The 21059-nt window shown below is 39.6% G+C and overlaps 1 protein-coding gene across 2 annotated transcripts; it reads left to right on the top strand.

Moving 5' to 3' along the window:
- Positions 1-411: 411 nt before the first annotated feature.
- kdm4ab (lysine (K)-specific demethylase 4A, genome duplicate b) lies at positions 412-20017 on the top strand. 2 transcript variants are annotated; one of them, XM_053329907.1, is made up of 23 exons: positions 412-542; positions 1420-1581; positions 4199-4374; positions 4475-4589; positions 4749-4942; positions 5587-5636; positions 5726-5829; positions 5958-6095; positions 6315-6541; positions 7552-7715; positions 7837-8504; positions 9061-9192; positions 9384-9498; positions 9763-9938; positions 10384-10597; positions 12134-12213; positions 13425-13480; positions 15030-15138; positions 16011-16202; positions 17209-17379; positions 17548-17667; positions 18003-18095; positions 18291-20017. In XM_053329907.1, exons 2-23 carry the CDS (start codon positions 1441-1443, stop codon positions 18426-18428), a joined length of 3573 nt encoding a protein of 1190 aa, XP_053185882.1. In that variant the 5' UTR covers positions 412-542; positions 1420-1440; the 3' UTR covers positions 18429-20017. The 2 variants fall into 2 exon arrangements, with proteins under 2 accessions (XP_053185882.1, XP_053185883.1); XM_053329908.1 differs by lacking the exon at positions 9061-9192.
- Positions 20018-21059: the final 1042 nt, after the last annotated feature.

Genomic DNA, 21059 nt, shown 5'->3' with positions numbered 1-21059 from the left:
ATTCATTACTTCATCAATATAACATATACAGAAGCACAAAAAATGAAATACTAAACAAAAGCCTTATGGTGAATCTAAACCTAAAGAACAAGTTAAAGAACAGATGATTGAGTTAAAACTATGGTTGAAACATTACAAACACATTTCAATGTGTTTGAAACAACCCCAAATATGTTCTTGGTCCAAAATCTTTGTTGCTGAATCATACATTTCTTAAATATTACAAAATCGCCCTATAGTTCATCAAGTTCATCTTTAGAAAAAAGATGAGATTTAAAGATCATCAGCATCATCCGACGAGCCACCAAACTCGCCCAGTGATTGGTTCAGCGTGTCCCCATGCGTGTTGTGGTAAACACAATCTGCGGTGCGTGAGCATGCGTAGAGACGGTAGTGGAGGATAGTGATCTTGTCATGGATTACACTCATAGAGGGCTCAGTTAGCAAGCTGTCTTCCTTCTATGTTCTCAACTGCTGTTTCTGTTGATTACGAGGTGTTTGCATCTTAAGGAACAACTGTTTCATCATCCGGGGAGCAGGTTGTAAGTATCTGCACGTTGCGTTAGCCAGCGGCCTTTACGTTTATTTGATTTAACTTAAAATGCTAATCTCATAGCTAAACTAGCCGGAACTGTTCATGTCGGTGGTAGCGTTCGGGCGCCGTCTATTTCCTGGAATATGCACCACTGACCCAAGAGTTGACACAGTTTGTTATGTCTTTTAAAACAGAATTGAAACAAGTAGTAGAATAATGCATTTTGGAAGATGGTAGCTGTCATTTTATACGTTATACATTTTTATGATGAGCAGGTTAAAGTTGGCTTTACCAAGTTATAGCTGTAGTGGAGTTTGTAAAACGTGAAATAGTCGTATCCCGCTACCCTAGCTGTCTTGAAAACAACACTGCAAGTTCACTTTTAGAAGTGTAACTTACGTTGTATGCGCGGCGAGGACTGAATTGCACTTGATTATCAATGAAAACAGGCAGTATCTACTATCATAGTAGCTAATGCCATGCTACAAGTCATTTTATTTTCGTAATACGACTCGTTAACGTTTGTTTAGCCAGTTAGCGGGAGAGCTAATGTTAGCAGGCGAGGCTAGCACACAGTTAAAGATCCATGGATGCAGGGTGGGGATTAGCAACAGTCCATTACTGGTAAAATATGAAAGTGACTAGTAGATTTCAGAAACAAAATAATTTTTATATCTATCTGTCAGTGGCTGGTAGACGTTCACATTCTGAAAAAGTTTCCCAAAACCTACATGGATGTATTATATGTCATATGTTATTATACATCCGTGCCTGTATTAAAAATGTCTAGCAACAAACAGTGTACATTTAGAAAAATATGAATGTTTTAGTTTATTATGTATCATAGCATAAGATCACAGATGTCTCTTTTTTATAATATGCAGGAGCTCCCATTGAGTTTTGGGATGGCGTCAGATGTGGTGCCCCAAAACCATGGTTCTAAGGGGATCATGACATTTTACCCCACAACTGAGGAATTCAAGAACTTCAGCCGCTACATTGCATATGTGGAGTCCCAAGGAGCACACAAAGCAGGCCTGGCTAAAGTAAGTGCTGATTCAGTATGTGTGGATATTGATTTTTGTACATTCACTTTGTCAAAAAAATTGTCCAATCATCAGTGACACATTGATGAAGGTTATTAGAACGTCCCTCCAGGAGTGTTTTTGCTGTTTATCAAGGCGATTTTTGGAAGAAAAAAAACCCAACGCTCTAATGTGCATTAAGAGATGTTTCTGGAGGAAATACATGACATGCCCCGCTTACAACAGACCTACAATCCACTTTCTCTTCTCTCAGCGCAGGGTGCACTGTCAGCCAGCCCTGTGCTGACAGTGACAGGAGGCATCTCTTTGATCCGAATTGACACAGCCTGTTTGCTCATGCTTTGGGGCCATCCAATAGAGTTATTGCAAATAAATATTGCTTTAATGTGTAACTATTGAAATGTTCACACAAAGGCTTTCATAAATTCCTACAGTGTTGCAGCACTGCCGCCTTTGCAGGTTAAAAGTTAATGACAGCGACTTGAAGTGAGGAGGAGCAACACGTATCCGGCTTGTCGCTCACTTTTGCATGTGATGCAAAACATTAAAGATAACGTCATTCCAACAAAAAATATAAAAGTGCGGTGGTAGGCCTAGGCTATAGCCTATTGCAAGTTGCTACCGACACCTTAGGCATAGACTATCTTGTTCACAGTAATTCAATCTAATGTCAGTATAGACCCAATGCTGATCATAAATTAATAAAAAACTAATAAATCGATGTGCCCATGCCCCATAAAGATAAGACATTGTAACAGTAAAATCGTTCTATATTTCCTTATTTTTCAAGCATAAACAATTCACACATGCGATCAAATTTGGATTATTCACAAGTCAGTTTATTAATCCCAGACAAGAAATAACTTAGCCTTTGGACAATGCAAAAAAACCAGCATGTTGACTTTTTCGGGATTTAGTCAACTGCGGTGTGGAGTTACAACCCTGACCTGCTCGACTGAAGATGCGTCGGAAGGTGTACTGGTTGCGGGGATGGGGCAAATATTTCCATACCACGTTTGCAAGTAAGGGGAACCTGCTTTCATTCACCTGCCACCATCTAAGGGGACACTCATCGCCCGCAATTACATCTTCTTGCATGTAAACGGACATTTCAGCATGTGCGCGTTGCTCTGGCGTTGAGGTGACTGCAGGGCCCACTCTGGGGGCAGAGCTGGAGTGAGATGTGGTGGAAGGAGGTGGACTCTGGGGGCGGAGCTGGAGTGAGATGTGGTGGAAGGAGGTGGACTCTGGGGGCGGAGCTAGAGTGAGATGTGGTGGAAGCAGGTGGACTCTGGGGGCGGAGCTGGAGTGAGATGTGGTGGAAGGATACAGGCAGCATTCATGTGTGTAGCTTTGAACCGCAGGTCTAGGAGGGTCGCTTTTTGCATTAGCTGTACGGTGTTTTCATTGTCGTTGTTCTTGTCAATCTGCTCCAAGATTCCCCGTTTAATGTCTGATGTCATCTTCGCATCCGTGTCTTTCTCTGCAAGCGTTTCTGACAGCAGCTTCAACAGTGGAAACAGAGATGACAGGGTGACTTCACTCTCACTTGACATGATGTCTGTAAACTCTGACACAGATTTTAGCCCATCCCTCACAGCCTCCAGTACCGCATTGTCTTGCCAGGTGATGTTGGGTAGGTTACTGTGGCTCCTGTCATCTGCAAACACTCTCTTCATGGCAGATAGCTGTACGAGGATTCTCTTTGTCATTGTGAACTTGGACCCCCAGCTCTTTGCACAGTCCTATTAAAAGGAAAATGTGAGGGGAAAAAAAACATGAGTCAGCTATTTAATAGACCAGTGAGTTGGCTATTTAATAGACCAGTGTCCAACACGCAACCATAAAATAACCACCACATAACCACTACATGACCATAAAACACACATTTATTTAAATTAATTAATTTGTTTGTTATTTTTACATACTGTTATCAGACGGTGATCTGGCAGATCCAGTTCCTCTTGTGCTTTTTGGAGTTGTTGACATCTCTGCCAGGAGTGTGAGAAGGCTGCATTGATTGAGCGGCACACACCGAAAGCCCGATCGGTTCTTGATTTTTCTTTGCGCAGTGAATTGTTGACCGCCACGTTTAAATTGTGCCTGAAGCAGTAGGGTTAGGGTTTAATCGTGTATTGGCAATTTAGAGCAATGCCAATCTACAATTTGAAATTTAAAGGGGAATTGCACAGCCCTAGTTGGCAGGTGAGATATGTTTATATTCCAGTCGATTGCATGCCTGAATTCTTGCTGAATGCGCATTACAATGGTGTAAGGTCCCTTGACATGAAGTGTGACAGTTGTTTCCAAATTACAAGTGTTCTGTTGATTTGGTGATTTCATCTGGAAATGTTGTGGCAATTTAGCCAAATCGCAAGTTCTCCCAAATTTTGCAGAAATGTCTTGAATTTGCATTAATTATTGCAATTTCCTGGAGGGACTGATTTATTTCTGTTTTTGCTCTGGCATAGCTTAGGCAAACATGAGGCCATTTGTTCTAATTTCTATCAAATATATGTTGCAAACACATTATATTCTTATATTCAGAGCCTTACTGATTTTAATAACAGTGTTCACAGAAAAAGAATAACATGATTTCCAACTTTCTCCCCCAAAGATTGTCCCACCAAAGGAATGGAAGCCTCGAAGTTCCTATGATGATATAGATGATTTGATGATACCTGCACCCATCCAGCAGGTGGTGACAGGCCAGTCAGGCCTTTTCACCCAGTACAACATTCAGAAGAAGTCCATGCCTGTCAGAGAGTTTCGCAAGATTGCCAACAGCGACAAGTAAGACTTTCAGTTTTATTATTAATTCTGTCACTTTCCTTTTCACTATAATGTTGCAAGCTACTTTTTGGTGCTAATAAACTGTTAATGCCTTTCATAGGTTCTGTAGCCCTCACTATGATGACTTTGAGGAGCTGGAAAGGAAGTACTGGAAGAATGTGACATTCAACCCCCCCATATACGGAGCAGATGTCAATGGAAGTCTGTACGACCCTGTGAGTTGATATCTTGGATTGGTCTAGTGAATATTCAGCAGCATTGGTGTTTTTTGTGTCTTTTGACCAGATACACAAGGGGTGATGATAACATTACTTCTTGTTGCTAATAACTGTTTCACATCTGTTGGTCTTGTTTTATTTACTTGACTCCCGCAGGACGTCAAAGAGTGGAACATCTGTCACCTGGGCACAATTTTGGATACTGTGGAACGTGAAAGCGGCATCACTATTGAAGGTGTTAATACACCCTACTTATATTTTGGCATGTGGAAGACCACCTTTGCATGGCACACTGAGGACATGGACCTCTACAGTATCAACTACTTGCACTTTGGGGAGCCTAAATCATGGTAAAGTACACAAACTAATACATTTTCTCAATCAGTTGCAAACATAAATTGTTGATTCCTACACAAGATTATATACATTATAATATTTAAAATGTTTTGATATTGGTTCCACACTGCTAGTTGTAATCCACAGAGTAGCATTTCATGATATTTGGTATTAGGAGTAGATGTGGACAGAAAATTCTTACTGCCTCATGGAAATGGGTGCCATTTATATGAGTAAGTCTTTTCACACAGAAAATGCATTAAAATGCTGGAGTATTTCCACAGCATAGTACAACATCATTTAACAATGCACCACAATAGTCAATCAAAATGCACTTACAGGACACTACAAGCATGTACCTTGAACACTGAGCTGCTTAACCTCAGACATTGAGAGGAGGATAAAAATGTTGCTTTTGTCTTAAAATTATCTAGTAATTACCTTTCCAGTTATACAATCTGGCCTCAGAAGAGTAAAAAGGGAGTTAAATAAACCTGTGCATCCACATGCAGTTCAATCGGAGATCCGGGTATTTTATGCTAATAGCGGCTTTGTTGCATCGAGCTACTAGCCTCAAGTACAGAAAATTGATAGTTCTGCAGATGAGAGCCCAATGTCAGTTCACTGTGAATCAGAAGACTCATCTAAATTTCTGCAGGTACTGTGTTCCTCCAGAGCATGGAAAAAGACTGGAGCGTCTGGCTAAAGGTATGAGACCAGTTGAAGATTATCTACAGATTTTTAGAATAAACTTGTTAACAGTGAACGACCTCCAACATGTATTTTGCTTTCTCTAGGGTTCTTTCCTGGTAGTTCCCAAAATTGTGAGGCCTTTTTGAGGCACAAGATGACCCTCATCTCCCCCTCAATACTGAAGAAATATGGCATTCCATTTGAAAAGGTAAGGATAGAATAATGTCTTTTCTTTTTTTTTTCTTTTCCTCTCTCTCAGGTTGTCTTTATTAACGCTACAAAATCAAGATGTATAAATTGTAGTTACTAATTTTTGATTACCTTTTTGTTCCTAAGATAACTCAAGAGGCCGGTGAATTCATGGTAACTTTTCCCTATGCTTATCATGCTGGTTTCAACCATGGTTTCAACTGTGCTGAATCCACCAATTTTGCCACTGAGAGATGGATTGAATATGGCAAGCAATCAGTTTTGGTGAGGAACACTAACAGTTAATCTCTTTTTTATCAGATTATTTACTTTGCCTGATATAATGTAAACAAATGCATTCATTTCATTGTAGAATCTGTAGAATATAGTGTAATATGTATAATATATCTGTATAGATGTATATTAATATACATAGTTTTACTTAAAATATCTATTGCTTTCATCATTCAAATCACTACCTATTTGTTCCTCTCTCTCCTTTAGTGCTCATGCCGTAAAGACATGGTTAAGATTTCCATGGATGTATTCGTGAAGAAATTCCAGCCGGATCGCTATGAAAAGTGGTTGGCAGGGCGTGATATGATACCCATCGATCACTCGCGACCAACCCCAGAGGCTAAGGAGTTTTTGGGGGAGTCCTTCAATGACATTACCAGCAACAGTAATAGCTGCTCCATGGATAGCTATGAGGAGGATGGGGAGCGGAAGAGGTGGGTCATATACTGCATATACATGCTTTAGTAATAATAATAATAATAGTAATAATAGGTGTGATTTATATAGCGCCTTTCACAAACCCAAGGACGCTTTACAAAAGATATAACAAACAAACAAATAAAACAAACAAACAAAATATAATAAATAAATGTGTGTGTGTCATGGATGTATAAATAGCTGCAGGTCTCAGTGTGTAGCAGAGCTGAGCTTTAGCCCAGTAGTCGGTGCTGTTGTCCATGGCCTGGGTTTGAGAACCGGTGTAGGGACCTCCTTTGCAAAATAGTATATTGAAGAACACTTACTTTAACACTTTAATATCATAAAATTAAAAGTGTAAAGAATAAAAACTGTATTTTCATCCCTGGTTTCACTTTTCCTTAAATATAAATACCTGGCTCTCCATTCCTCATAGATACAATCTTTGAGAATTGCACAATTCTTGATGCCATGATTCAATTAATAAATAGATAAGAAGATGGGATCTTTAGACTGTTATTCCAGTGCACTGTGCACCATTCACTTGTGTCATTAGTACAATGAACTGCAATCTGAAAGATAACTGACAGTTATGCTAACTGGTCATGATGAAGGTAAATGAAAAAAGCAGAGAAAAGTCTGTTAGAAGACATGGGTTGACTGCTAGACTTTGGGGTAATAGGAGGGGAATTTCATTTGGTATTATTGACATTTATAGGACAGTTGGGTAACTGACCCCCCCTTTTCTATTCTTCCATAGGTTTTACATTATTGAAATAATTTCAGTCCAGTCTTAGTTTGCAGATTTAGTTTGTTCAGTTTGTTAATTTTTGGATCTCTGATCTTTATTGCTGTCTGTTCTTGAAACACATGATGTTTATGGTGCATTCAGACATGTCACGTTAAGTGAAACATGTCTTTTTAAAAAGTAACTCAACAGTAAATGTGTTGTATGGTGAACAAAAATCAAGAGACAATGGAAATTGTTACAAATCCGTTATCAATGTCTCCATTTGATAAACCCTAGCACCACGCAAAGGATCGAGACCAAGAGACACCGGGTGTGTCTGGAGGTGCCAGACGAGGTTGTTCCAAAAGATGACGATGAGGAAGTGGAGCTGTATGGGAAGCGTCCCAGGCTAAGTCTTATACCTCCACGTACTATTTCACAAGATGGCAAGAGAAATAAAGGTATTACCAGTGCATCATTTTACTGGCTTTTTGTGGGTTAGTTTTTCAGTTTTCTGCAAATCATTTTTTGTGGAGACAGAAAATTAGATGAAAATTTGCTCTTTTTCTATCCCTTCTACAGGCCCACCAAAGTTGGTTGTCACACCAACCAAGCTGACTTTAATGGATCCGTTTCACAGAGGGTTAAGTAATAGTGATCCAGGCCGTACCCCTCACTATACCAAGACTCGTGCACCTGCCATCCCGTCTCAGTCGCAGCCCAAAAACGGACATCTGTCAGCTTCGGTGACACCTGCATGGACAGAAGCCACAACCCAGCCTACCCGTAAAATGGGGGTAGCCAGCTTGCTCTTTCACAGGACTCTCAGTCCAAAAGACACTCTTCAAGTGCGCAGCTACACACTAGAAAAGCACCAGCAGCCTCACACACAGCTTCAGGTGCACAGCTATGCCAGAGAGCATCAACCCCGTCATCTCCAGCTCAGAGCCTGTACACTGCCTCACACACAGGTTCAGTCCTCGCCTCAGGCACAAAGCTGTGAAACAAAGGAGCCTCAGCCAGAATCCAAAAACATTCTCACCAAAGTAGCATTGAATGATTCAGAAGAACACAGTCCTGTGGAGAAGATCCAAAAAGAGGACAAACCCAAAATTTCTGTGTGTTTAGAAGCTCAGGCTGAAGAAGAGAAGCCTGAAGTTGAGCACATCAGCAGGCCTACTTCCCCTGAAACTCAACACACAGAGTTAGACAAAATGGAGATTGAAGTCCCGAAGAACAGCAAAAGAAAGGTCTGTTTTTATTTTCTTTAACTGAACTATTTTCTAATAATATACGCTACAGGTAAAAGTGGCACAGTCAGTAAAAATGTTAGTCATTGTTGGCTCTCTGTGTCTGAGTGGCTTATGCATGTTAGAGCTCAGGTCATACTTTCATGGAGCATGCGTTGTTATTGCTGTCAAACTAACACCAAATGACCCAAAACAGCTTGTAGTTAAGTCCTTTCTTTATAATACTACATGCACAGTATGTTCACCTGTATGTAATACTGCATGTACAGTACCTGTCAAAAGTTTGGACACACTCTCATTCAAAGGAATGGGAGGATTTATCCAAACCTTTTAATGGCACTGAAAAAAAAAACACACAAGAAGACTTCTTGGTGGCTCTGTACTGGTGCATTTCCCTTGCACAATGTTTCCATACTAACTTTGAGCTTTCATCATTACTAATTGCTAAACATCAGTAATTGGTGACTTCCCTGATGGTGACACAATAAACTTTATCAGGCATCATTCTAAAATTTGCCATGAATGTTCAATTTTATTCACGCTGTTCAAACCACAGAGTAACCAATGCCCACTTGCGGATAGTGGCATTGTCATCCTGAAAGACACCATTCCTGTCAGGAAACCAATGCACGATGAGATGAAGGTGATCGAACCTCAGTGTCTGCAGGTACTGCAGGAGAATCACTATGTAAGTAGTTACTAGCAGTAACTAAATTCTCAAAGGGATGATTGGACTTAATGTTCATCTGGAAATGCATGCATACCAGTACAGAGCTCCCAAAAGATGTCCTAGCAACTGATGTTATGTTTATTGCTACAGATTTACTACAATCCCTATTTTGAACATTTTGTCTTGCTGTATGTTACCTCCTCCACCAGGTGTCAGAAGAGCAGTCGTACTGCAAATCAGTGGTGAAGAAGCAACAACAGCAAGAAGAGCTTTGTCGACTTCCTCGTCATCACCCTCTAATCAGAGAGGTGCACAGTGATGATGGTACGCAGAACATAATTCATTTTACTGGTACTATCTGTGTGCTTGTTTACCGAGTGCTGTGATTCATAATGTCAGGTCCTGGCCTCATTACATCTTCCGTCAATGAATTGATTAATTTACCTTTCATCTTTTACATTTTTCACTGCTTCTTCACTTTCCATCTCTCTAAATCCCAATGCTTCCGCCGCTATCCTCCTTCATCCTACTCCCTTCATGCTTTCCCTTTACTTCTTTCTGTCTTTCATTTCACCACCCAATCTGTAGAGACATTTGTAGATGCAGAGGTAGAGCAGGAAGAGAAGGAGGAGTGGGCAAAACCACTTACTCAACTGTGGCAGTGTCGACCATATAACCCCCTGTCTGAGAGGGAATACAACAAACGCATGGGCCAGCAGGCCCCTTACTGCTCCATCTGTCTGCTCTTCCACACTTACCATCAGGTGAGAACCAAGTTATTTCTGTTATTGTTTTATTGCCATCTCATCAGTGGAAAGTAGGTTATCAATACTAAAATATATAGGCTACAATACCAATCAAAAGTTTGGAAACACCTTCCCATTCACTTGATTGACAAAGCGTGTCTGAACTTTTAACTGGTACTGTATATTTCTTTGTCTTTATGGGAATCAACTTTTGAAACAAACATCTTGTATTAAATCATGTCAAGGACGAGATCCTTAAAAGAAGAGCTTGATAATATAGTTTTGAAGCAAAAATGTAGAGCGTATGTTTCACAAATGTTTAAATTATGCTGGCATAGTTGTGCATTGATTTGACACTTAACAGGTTAGAATGTGTCTTAGCCAGAGAGTCCATGAGATATTTATATAATGAATGTGTGAAATAATGTGATAATATGTCTCTGAACCTTTTTCCCCCTTCAAGTCTGAGTCCGGTAGTGGAAGTTCCAGCATGACGTTGGTGAACCATCCAGGAGGCCGCCAGTGGTCGAAACCACTCATCCCTGAAATGTGTTTCAACACCCAAAGCACCAAGATGGCTGATAGCGGGGAGGGACAGCTGTCTAACCCACATGTAGCAGGGGACGAGACCAGCCGGCTGGTCAGCTGTACTCAGTGCTGTGTCCGCGTACATACCAGTAAGCCCCCTATCTACTAAAAGTATGCATTGTTTAGAACAGGGGTATTCAATTGAAATTCACTGACGTCGAATTTGTGAAAATGTCCTCAGGTGAAGGTCTGGAACATCATAATGTCTGTAGGATTTCTCAGTACCTTGAAGTAGCATTGTAGTTACATCAGCATCTGTGTCTAGTGGGTATTACAGACTGTCAATTAAATACAGTAAAATGTATTATGGCACTTTTCCACTATACAGTTCTAGCACTACTCGGCTCGACTCGTTTTTTTTTTTTGCATTTCCATTATGTATAGTTCCTGGTACCTGGTCAGAGAGTCATCACTGGAAGAGTCATGAGCCGTCCCACACAAGAGATCACCGGCATTTTTAAATACCAGCAACAGCGTTACAATCATTTGGCTCAATTTTCTTGCTTTGTGTGTGACAGAAAGTCACATACAGCAGCAAGTACACCATCGCCTCCATGTCCTCCATTGTTTATGTGTTTGTGTTGCAAATAAAATGAAGTCATGGCAGTTTCATGCAACTGTGCTATGACGACCTCGCCCACGTTGAGTAGGTACTTTAGTCATGGAAAAGGTCGTTCTTGGTATTGTGTCGAGTCGAGCCGAATAGTGCTAGAACTGTATAGTGGAAAAGTGCCATTAGTATTTACACTGAACCTGCGGGATTCAAATGATAAAATAGATAAAATAAGAATAAAGAAAGAATAAGATAGATACATTTTCTTTTCTTATATCAAATAAAGATGGCATTTAAAATAAAGTGCATCACAGAAAGCTTTTGATTGTGCTTATTAAATAAAGTGCTTTAGTTTTAGAAAAATAAAAAAGAATCCCTTGAACAATCCTCAGGTCCGAGTCTAGAGCGCGGCCCACCTATTAGTGACCTCTGGTTTAGAACATACCAGTACATTCAAGTTCTTTGTTATTCTTTAGGAAACACCACTCAAAGCTTATTCTTAGCACTACTGTTATATGCAGTTGTATCAGACGCTGCTATCAGTAAAGTAAATGGATTATGGAAGAATATGTAAGCACAGCTGGGGCACACAAAGTGATTCAGCAAGGACTGCTAAGAGCTCATACATAGCATGTTTTCTGGAGAGCTATAATTTAAGTCAAAGTCATGCTTTTTTTTATAAATGATTTGTCTTTCCATAAAATGTTTTATTTAGTCCGAGCCTGGACACTCTGTATACCAATTAGCTCTGTTCCATTCTTTGATATGTGAAGAAAAAAAAAATCAGAAACATCCACTAACACATTTTTTTTTTTAAATCCCTGCACACTGCTGTCTCATTCCCAGTTCTTATTTAACTTAATGTTGATATGATACACAATGTTTTGCCGACAGATGGTCTTCCTTATCTATACACAAAATGTTTTCAGTTGTGTCCTCATAAAATAACAAGGTGTGTGGGGAATTAATGTTTTGTGCACATCACCAGCCAAAGAGGGGATATCATTTATAGCAAAGCTGTGAGATCTTAAGAGAAATAATGTGTGATGTGTTCCTCTCTGTTCCCCTTCAGGTTGCTATGGTGTGTCTGGGGATGAAGCAGAGCTAGACGACTGGCTGTGTGCTCGCTGTGAGGCTGATGCCACCACTGAGGTTAGCTAACTGAGCTCCAGCACTTACAGCAGCCCGTCATTATTTAGAGAGAAATCATTTCCTTCACTCATCCTTCTGATAGCAGAGAAAACCGATAAACGCAGCTGCAGACGAGACCAGCCGAGACCATTGTGGTGTTTACAAGAATCATGATGCAGTTTTACTGCAGCTTTATGTGGCCTTTAAGTTCATCAGGCGGAACCCACTTCATGAAGTTATTAAACCAAACCGTTATGTACAACACCAGCACCTCAAAGTTATGCTTCTAACCCTCCCTGTAGTAATGCTTTAATATGATTGATAACGATAGCAGCCCCCCGTCTGCCTTCACTTTCTTTGTTCTAAAACGGTGAGAGTGTTCACTTCCTTTCATTGTTATTGTACATGTTGTTTTTGTCTTTGTGAAAATTATCTGTAAACTTCCTGCTTTCAGTATTCCTGTCTCAATGTAACCCAACTTTTGCACAAAGACCTTTGACCACAAGTGGGCAATGCTACCCCATAATTCACTGTCATCAAAGGACTTTGATTTCCTACTGCTTCTGTTCTGTTTACTATCCATGAGGTTGAATAATAGCCTTTTCCCCCTTAATGCAAAGAATATTAAACTTATTTATCTTGTAGATTCAAAGATAATTATGGGCATGCCTCATTTTGAAATAGTCTATAATATAAATTTTCTACCAGCCCCTAACCTTTGTTTAAATGATGTGCTCTGTAGGACATCAGGCAGAAAATCAAGTGTGACAATACACATGTACAGCTGAGATTAAATGATGATAACCCTATGTTAAGATTATAGTGGTCAAAAACTACAACAGTCCTGCACTTCTTATTAGTATATATGACTACTATAACTATACTTTTAATCCAGATCAACTCTTCACACTCTGTCTGTGCCTTTATGTCACAACCTATTGGCTGGGCTTTATTCATTAGTGCCACTCTACAGGCCAAGTGATGCATGTTAGGAACAGGTTTTATGAAGGTGAACTTGTTGTAACAGCTGCTTTTATATATCAGTACCGGTCCTGCAGAGGAGATATGGATCCCCAGTTTAAACTATAAATAATCAACAGTAGAACATCATATATCCAAGTGTCCAGACGTGAACATGGACATAGAGACATTAGCTACCAGAACTATTACTTTGAAAATGAGCAGACATTATTGTTTTATTATTATTGATATTATTGTTTTTCTTCCTCCAGGATTGTTGCCTGTGTTCACTGAGAGGGGGAGCTCTGCAGAGGGCCAACAATGACAAGTAAGTAATACCAGCAGTCAATGGTGCAGCTACCACAGACCTTAAATTTGTCAGATATGTCAGATAATATGGTGTTCATCAATGTGATGTGCAAATATTTCAGTGATCAGTCTTAAATGTATTCCCAAGGGGTTAAAAGTGACAAGCAGCAAAAGTGTTTGTTTTGATAGTAATATGGGAACTAGGAAAAAAAAGGAAGTGTCCTCATTGTTTGGACTGTTTCAACTTCAAACATAGTCTAACGTGGTCTTAAAGCTCACAGGATTAAGGGGACAAAAACCCTATTCGTTGAACTAGAATGTCTTCATGGTCACAGTCGTAAACTTGTGAAAGTTAAGGCATGAAAAAGTACTTGAGAAGGATTTAGTGTGTGACGTTTACAAAACAGGCCAGACATAATGTGTCTGGCTGGTACACAACAGATTTATATCCATGCTTACTCTCACTTTCCTTTGAACCACATGAAATCTGTTACTGTCGAAATCCATATGGCGGATCAAGCCCCTTAAGCTTAATGCACTTTTTAAATGCAAAGATGTACATCCACATAGAAACAGCAGATGTGTGTACGTGCCTGTTAATCACGCTCACAGGAAATATCAGTTGAAATGACAGGAAACACTCATTTTTAAGCATGTTTTTTTTTTTAAGGTTTTTTTTTTTTTTTTTTTTTTTTTTGCTGTACAGCCTGTAAAGCTGTGTGCTGACATTGGTAGACATTAGGGATGGGCATTTGAATACATTTTCTTGATAGATCATCGGGAAAATTAACGATCGATTAATCATGATCTTTTATGCCATGATACGGGACGCTTGTAAAAGCAGCTGAGCCAAACCTCTTCACATATCAATCAATAGAACACTCTTAAACACAATTGAGCCTCTTTTAGAAACAATCACATCTAATAACAACTTAATCAAAAAACAGAATATTACTCCAGACTGACAGTTTGGGCCAAAACATAACGTTAAAGGACTCCAAAATGCACCCAGCCGAGAGAGAAAGAGGGAGAGTGAGTAACAGAGAGAGTGTTACTTCACAATTCTGCTTATTTAACTAGAGCCTCATAAAACAACAAGAATGACTCACCTAAAGACTACAGTGGTGACTGTCCACTGCTAACAAAGTAAAGTAACTCCAGCCTACTGATTCTTGTTGATTAGCATGTTAGCATTTTAGCATGCTCAGGGATGTTTTTGAACTCACAGTCCACTTGTAAACTAGCTTTCTATATTTTTATATGGAGATAGTTTTTGGTGACATTAAAGCTATATTGTTTTAAAGAAATCTGTGTTGTGTTCGGGAAAGCTTGGAAAATAGTGTCATGATTTGCTGAAAAGTAATGCTGATTTCAGCTAAAATATTGATCCTAATTATATCAATTAGTCATTTCTAATGATTTATATGTGAACATTAACTTGTATTCCCAACACTAGACTGAATAATTAACCACATTGCTGAGTATTTGCTGTGACATTTCAAGAGACACAGAAACCTGGACATTGTACTGTTTGTCCTGAATCTATTTCATGTTTGACTTTCTCATAGATGGGTTCATGTTCTGTGTGCAATCACTGTGCTGGAAGCTCGCTTTGTCAACATCACTGAGCGGAGCCCCATTGACCTCTCTGCAATCCCACTGCCACGCTTCAGACTGGTAAGACTCACTGCAGTTACAGTGATGTGGTGTACGTTCTAGTACAGAAGTAGTGATTTAGAGTAAATCATATAAAAATGTCCTATGAACATTGATGATTCTGAAATTCAACTTTTTTTGTGCTTGTTCCATGTCCACCGACACATTGTTTTTTCTAACTGTATAAGAAATACACAAACTGTTAGTTTGAATATCTCACTTTTATCACAATGAGTTTCCATTCCTTCATGATGAGCCTGTTCCGTTTTTCCACTACAGCACACTCCTTTACCCATAAACAGTTTCACTTCTCATCCTGGCACACCTGGGAACATCATATTCTGACATTAGATTAAAAAGAAATCACCCTAATGCACTACAATAAACAGTGTATTCATTTTTATTGAGTAAGCTAACTGCTGAGTTTGCTTGGATATAATGTGAAAAACTGACAGTACATGGCCCACCCTCTGTCATGTGTGTGTGTGTGTGTGTGAGTGTGAGTGTGTGTGTATGAGTCACTCACAAAACATTCAGTCGGAAATAATTCAGAACTTTGTTCACAGTAGTTGTCCTTGTCTCCATTGTTATAGGTCTGTATCTCAGTGGAGTCTAATTCAATAGATATATTTCTAAATAAGCACATATGATGTCAGAACCCCATTAAACAATCAAAAGGAAGCTCTGCAGTTTCCTGGTTACATATGTGTTCCAGTTCATGTCTGGGTCCACCTGTTTTTTACTCCCTTTGAAAACTTTATTTATCAGTTTCCTCATTTCCTTTCTCCTCCTTTCCTTCCCCTTTTATTTCCTTTCCTTAAACTTGCCACTCTTCACTTTTCATCTTAACCCTTATTCCACCCTCCACTCTTGTGTCTTTGTCACTATGGTAGAAGTGTGCATACTGCAGGAAGCGGATGAAGACGGATGTGAAGGGCTGCTGTGTCCAGTGCTCCCATGGACGATGCTCCACTGCTTTTCATCCCACCTGTGCTCAGGCAGCTGGGATCCTCATGCACCCAGACGACTGGCCGTTCATAGTCTTCATCACCTGCCATAGACACCGAGCACCTGTCATACCTGAGGTACCATAGTGTAAAAGCACCTACATCGTTATATATACAGTACAGTGTTACAGCTGTGAAGTCAGTTTTATTTATATAGCCTCAAAGGACTAAAAATGACATACATTATCCTGTGAACCTCTGTTTGTATTTCGGGGCACAGGGGGAAAACACTGGAGCATTTCTCATGAGAAAAAAAAAAGAAAGTGATTTGTTGCTCATGTCTCATCTCACTGTTTAGCTTGTATTGGGTTAACTAAAGGGTAAGTTGCCCGGAAAGATCTTTATATCATTATAGATAACTTTTGTGTGCTATAAAAAAACCTCAAAAAACAGGAACAACAGTTGAGTCACTTCCAGTTTGACTGACTTCTCACCATCCCCAGTGATTACAACTTCTGTTAAGCTGGGTGTGAATTCAGTACTGTGTTACAGGTTCTAAGATCATGCTTGGACCTCTTAAATTTCCTAAATCAAGCTTTACACTATTTTCTTGTGACGGTTTTTGTTCTAGAAAGTGAGGAGTGTCTAATTAGGCTTGCATCATTGCTTCCAGCCCTGGTTTAGTCAACCATGCAGCACAGTAATAGTCATACAAATGCTTTCTCAGCTCCCAAACTACCACAGGGATTCTTTCTGTTCTAAATGGTCATACTGCTTTGATTCACTCATTGGGAAAGACAGACATCTGTTTGGTCCTGTTGAGATATGCAAAGACAGATTTGATTTTTATTGAATTTAATTGGACTTTTTTTTTTATTTGCTGAGGAGACATTGAGCTATGCAACAATATGTCTGAGCTTGTTAGTCTGAAATCTATGCTTTAATGCAAATGCATTTGTAGCATGAAGCAGAGCCGTATAATTTGTGGGGTACACATTACTGACCGCATATTGTTTTAGTCTCAGTAGTAGACTAATCCTTGCTGAATTATCTTTATTGACCCGTGCTGTCTCCTGAACTATAACCACCGTCTCATCTTTCACATGATGAGCTTTCAAGAGTAACACCAGCTTCTGTCCCACAGCGTGACAAGGCTTCCATGCGGGAGTTGGCAGTGGGCCAGAAGGTGATCTGCAAATACAAAAATGGCCGTTACTACCACAGTGACGTGGTGGAACTGACTACAGCCACCTTCTATGAGGTTGTGTTCGACGACGGATCATACAGCGACAATCTCTTCCCAGAGGACATCGAGGTTATAAAAATAAATAAATTACTGTGTCAAGTGAAAACTTTATTATTACACTGTTGTGTAGCATCAAATATATTAATGGATGATGTGAGTCACTGAATAACTGTGTGAGACTTAAATAACAGGTTCCTTATCTAATATATTTCACCATCCACCCTTATGTGTTTACAGAATAGGGACTGTATCCGACTCGGTCCACCCGCAGAAGGTGCTGCTGTTCAAGTACGATGGACAGACGGGTTGATATACGGGGCAAAATTCGTAGCATCGCACTCCATCCCCATGTACCTGGTAAATCTCCACTTATCTCTCTCACTTGCCCTACCTTACACACTCATGCTGTATGTAAAATCCTAACTCATTTTGTTCAGACCACATCAGAAGATGCTGAGTTGAGTGCCTTAACCTCAAAAAGTGGGTGGTCTGTGCAGACAGCCATAAAAACATCAGGACACATAAAAATATCTTGAACTTAAGTACTTTTATCTGGATGGCTTTTATGCAGTTTCTCTGGTCATGAACATTTGTATAAAGGGATTTATTGCGGCATGTACATATCTATGTGTATATGCAAATTTTGTATTTTAATGGTTTAACTTACTGTGTGTGTCTATGTGTGTATTCAGGTTGAGTTTGAGGATGGATCGCAAATCTCTGTCAAGCGAGATGACATCTACACTCTAGATGAGAATCTGCCCAAAAGAGTCAAGTCACGAATGGTAATTTATAATTCCTCACAGATTTGATTCATGTCATGAGCAGTATCAAGAAAAAAAATCTGAAAACGAAAAGCTACATTGTATCAGACATGTTGTGAAGTGTGCTAGGTGTGACTTATGTTTGGGATTGAACAGATCTGTAGCACCAGGAACGAGGAACTCATTTCTCTTTGTGATGTTGTGCTTGCTCCGTAGTCGGTGGCGTCAGACATGCGTTTTGAGCTCTTCACACAGACCAACGTCAAACAGAACTCCAAAAGGCAACGGGTCATCAACTCTCGATACAGAGAGGACTACATCGAGCCCGTCATCTACCGAGCCATCATGGAGTGACATCCATCTTTACTTCTCCTCCTGCTTTCCCACCTCTTCTCCTCCTCCACCTCATCAAGTCACCCCGGAGAACTGCAGCTCCAGGTCTTTGTTTCCTGGTTTGGCTTCCCTGTTTCTGCCTGCTGCTGATAGGAACGACCCCTCCCTCTAGCTTCCACGGCCTGTCAGGCTACATATTTATAAACTACGGCTGGGACTTTAAATGACTTTTGTGTGCATTGAATAATGTTCTTAGACCTCCCATTTACCATCCCCCTCTGTATATTGTATTTTCTTTCTCCATTTCTTTTTTTTTCTCCCCACTTTTTCTCAGGAAGGAGCCATCAGTGAATTATTAAATATGGAAAAGGTTGGACTATCTAACTGAGACAAGATGTTTGTTTTTTTTCTGCAACCACTTTAAGCAGCTGTTGAGTAAATGCAGCTGAACACAGGACATGGTGGACAGTAGATTCTCCACTTCAATGATATTTTGTTCATAAACAGCAGTGCATACGATTGCACTTGGGAATGAGGTTTTAAAGAAAGCATTACTTTGGATCAGTTTCTCACTCATGAGGTTTAACCATGTTTAAACAATATCAATTTGATTAATCAAGAATTCTGTTCATTTGTAACCCCAAAGATGACTGAAATAACATTTAAAGATCACTGTCAGTTCTTATCTCTGTAAGGTTGGGCCTGATTTTTGACAGATCTTTTCCTTAGATTGTACTTCATGCATTTCATAGTTCACCTGCACCAAGGTGTGTCGACGTGCATCTACTGTGAAAATAGAAGAAAGCGAGGCAAGTTTTATAGGCCCGAGCCTTACATTTCAGAAGGGCCAAGTGTACTTTGTTTAGTTTTTTCTAAAGCTTAAGGTTTATTATAACTATTGTAATTAATGTTATGATTACACTTTATTTATGCGAGTGCATTGAGAACAAAGCTATTTTTGTCATGTCCTTTTCACAATCTGTAGAGAACTTCAGATGTATTTATATTTATTATATTGATAGGTTTTCACACATCCTGTTTAAGATTGCAGGCTCGCTTTCCTTTGCTCCTTTTGGGATTGGATGGTGCCAATGCCAATCGGGATCAAGTCCCTCTTAAAGCAAAAAGCACTTATTGTTCCCTGCTGCCACAGGGAACATTTAAAATTTTCTAGACACATGGCATCCGCTAAGTTTAGATTAGGTGAAGACTTTTTTTGTGTGTTTCTCTGATGGAAAATTAGCTCTAGAGGTTATAGTCCAAACCCAACTAAACAAAATGTTGTAAGAGGATCGTTTTCAGACTTGTAAGGCAAGTTTCATTTCATGTTGAGTCCCTTGTATCTGCTTTGAAATAGTCTTTTCTGTAGAGAATTATGGAAAATCGCTGGCTTCTCAGGAGGACTAGGTGTGCAGACAATAGCTATGTCCAATTCATGGCCACTGTTATCTATTTGGTTTCATTTTGGGCCTATATCCAAGGCACCATTAAATCTGTACACACTTTGTAAACATCAACTGTTTGAGTAAAGTTTGGTCTAAGAAAAACAACCCTTTGTACTGTTTATGTTTTTGCCATAATGTGTAATTACTTCACATAAAATGTATGTATGCTGGAATGCTTGTCTGATAAGGTTCTACAAATACCACACTTAATTAGAGATGAGCAGATTAAATCACAGAGATTCAGGCAGCTGTTCTATTAGAAGCATTACGGTTTTGTGGCAAGCTGTCCTTGACATTTCTGTTTTTGGATCCTCCCTCAGCCAGAGGGACTGCAGCTGTGCCAAAGCAGGATGAGTCTTGTAGGAACCCTGTTTGAATTTGATTAGATAGCTTGCATCTGGCTCTGTATATCATGGCATGTACTCCCTTTTTGTACACCAATACTAGTAAAAACAACATACAGCAAACTGTTGAGAGAAAAAAAAGAAGCTTCCCAGAATGAAATCCAATTGCATCAGAGAAGTCATTGCTCTGAGAAGTCTTTGGTCTTTGGTCAGTTCTGCATGTGTGCCCCTTTTTTTTCTCTGCATGCATGACAGAAGTGAAACACTGGAGCGTGTGGTCTTACTGGTCTGAGCATGTGTGAAAACTGAGGACATATAATAACAGTAGTCGTCTCTCAAATAAAACCAGAGCTGTAGCCTCACTTACTTGAACTGTATCACATCTCACCCAAGAGGCACTTAAGACAGGATAAACGCAACCAGTGAAGACATCTCAGTTCCCTATGGAAGTAGGAATCTTCAATCACAATATGCTTTTTGACTTCTGCTGTCAGGAAAGTGATTTTATGTTTAATGTGCCAGTTTTATGAGGAAAGGAGCAATCAGAAACCACTCTTGTGCTGAGGTACGGTAGTTCTCATGTGTAACAATCATTCCCTTTGTGAGGCTTCATTTTAAATATATGAAGGGTTTTGTTTGTTATGGTTGCGTAACACATTTCACAGGCAGTTTGTCTTTTAAAAGGCACCTGACATCTGAATGTCTTACAAATGTAATTGCAAATGTGTTGCCATAGATAAAAATCTGGTATGTAACATGCTTGAACATTGTATACAACACTATCATACCAACTCTCACTGAAAAGAATCCATTTTCTTCAAATTGACACTGAGAAATATTATACAGCCTTTATATAATGATTC

The sequence above is a fragment of the Scomber japonicus genome, chromosome 12 (genome assembly GCF_027409825.1).
Source record: "Scomber japonicus isolate fScoJap1 chromosome 12, fScoJap1.pri, whole genome shotgun sequence".
NCBI classification, from domain to species: Eukaryota; Metazoa; Chordata; class Actinopteri; order Scombriformes; family Scombridae; genus Scomber; species Scomber japonicus.
This window is presented reverse-complemented; position numbering and strand designations above follow the sequence as displayed.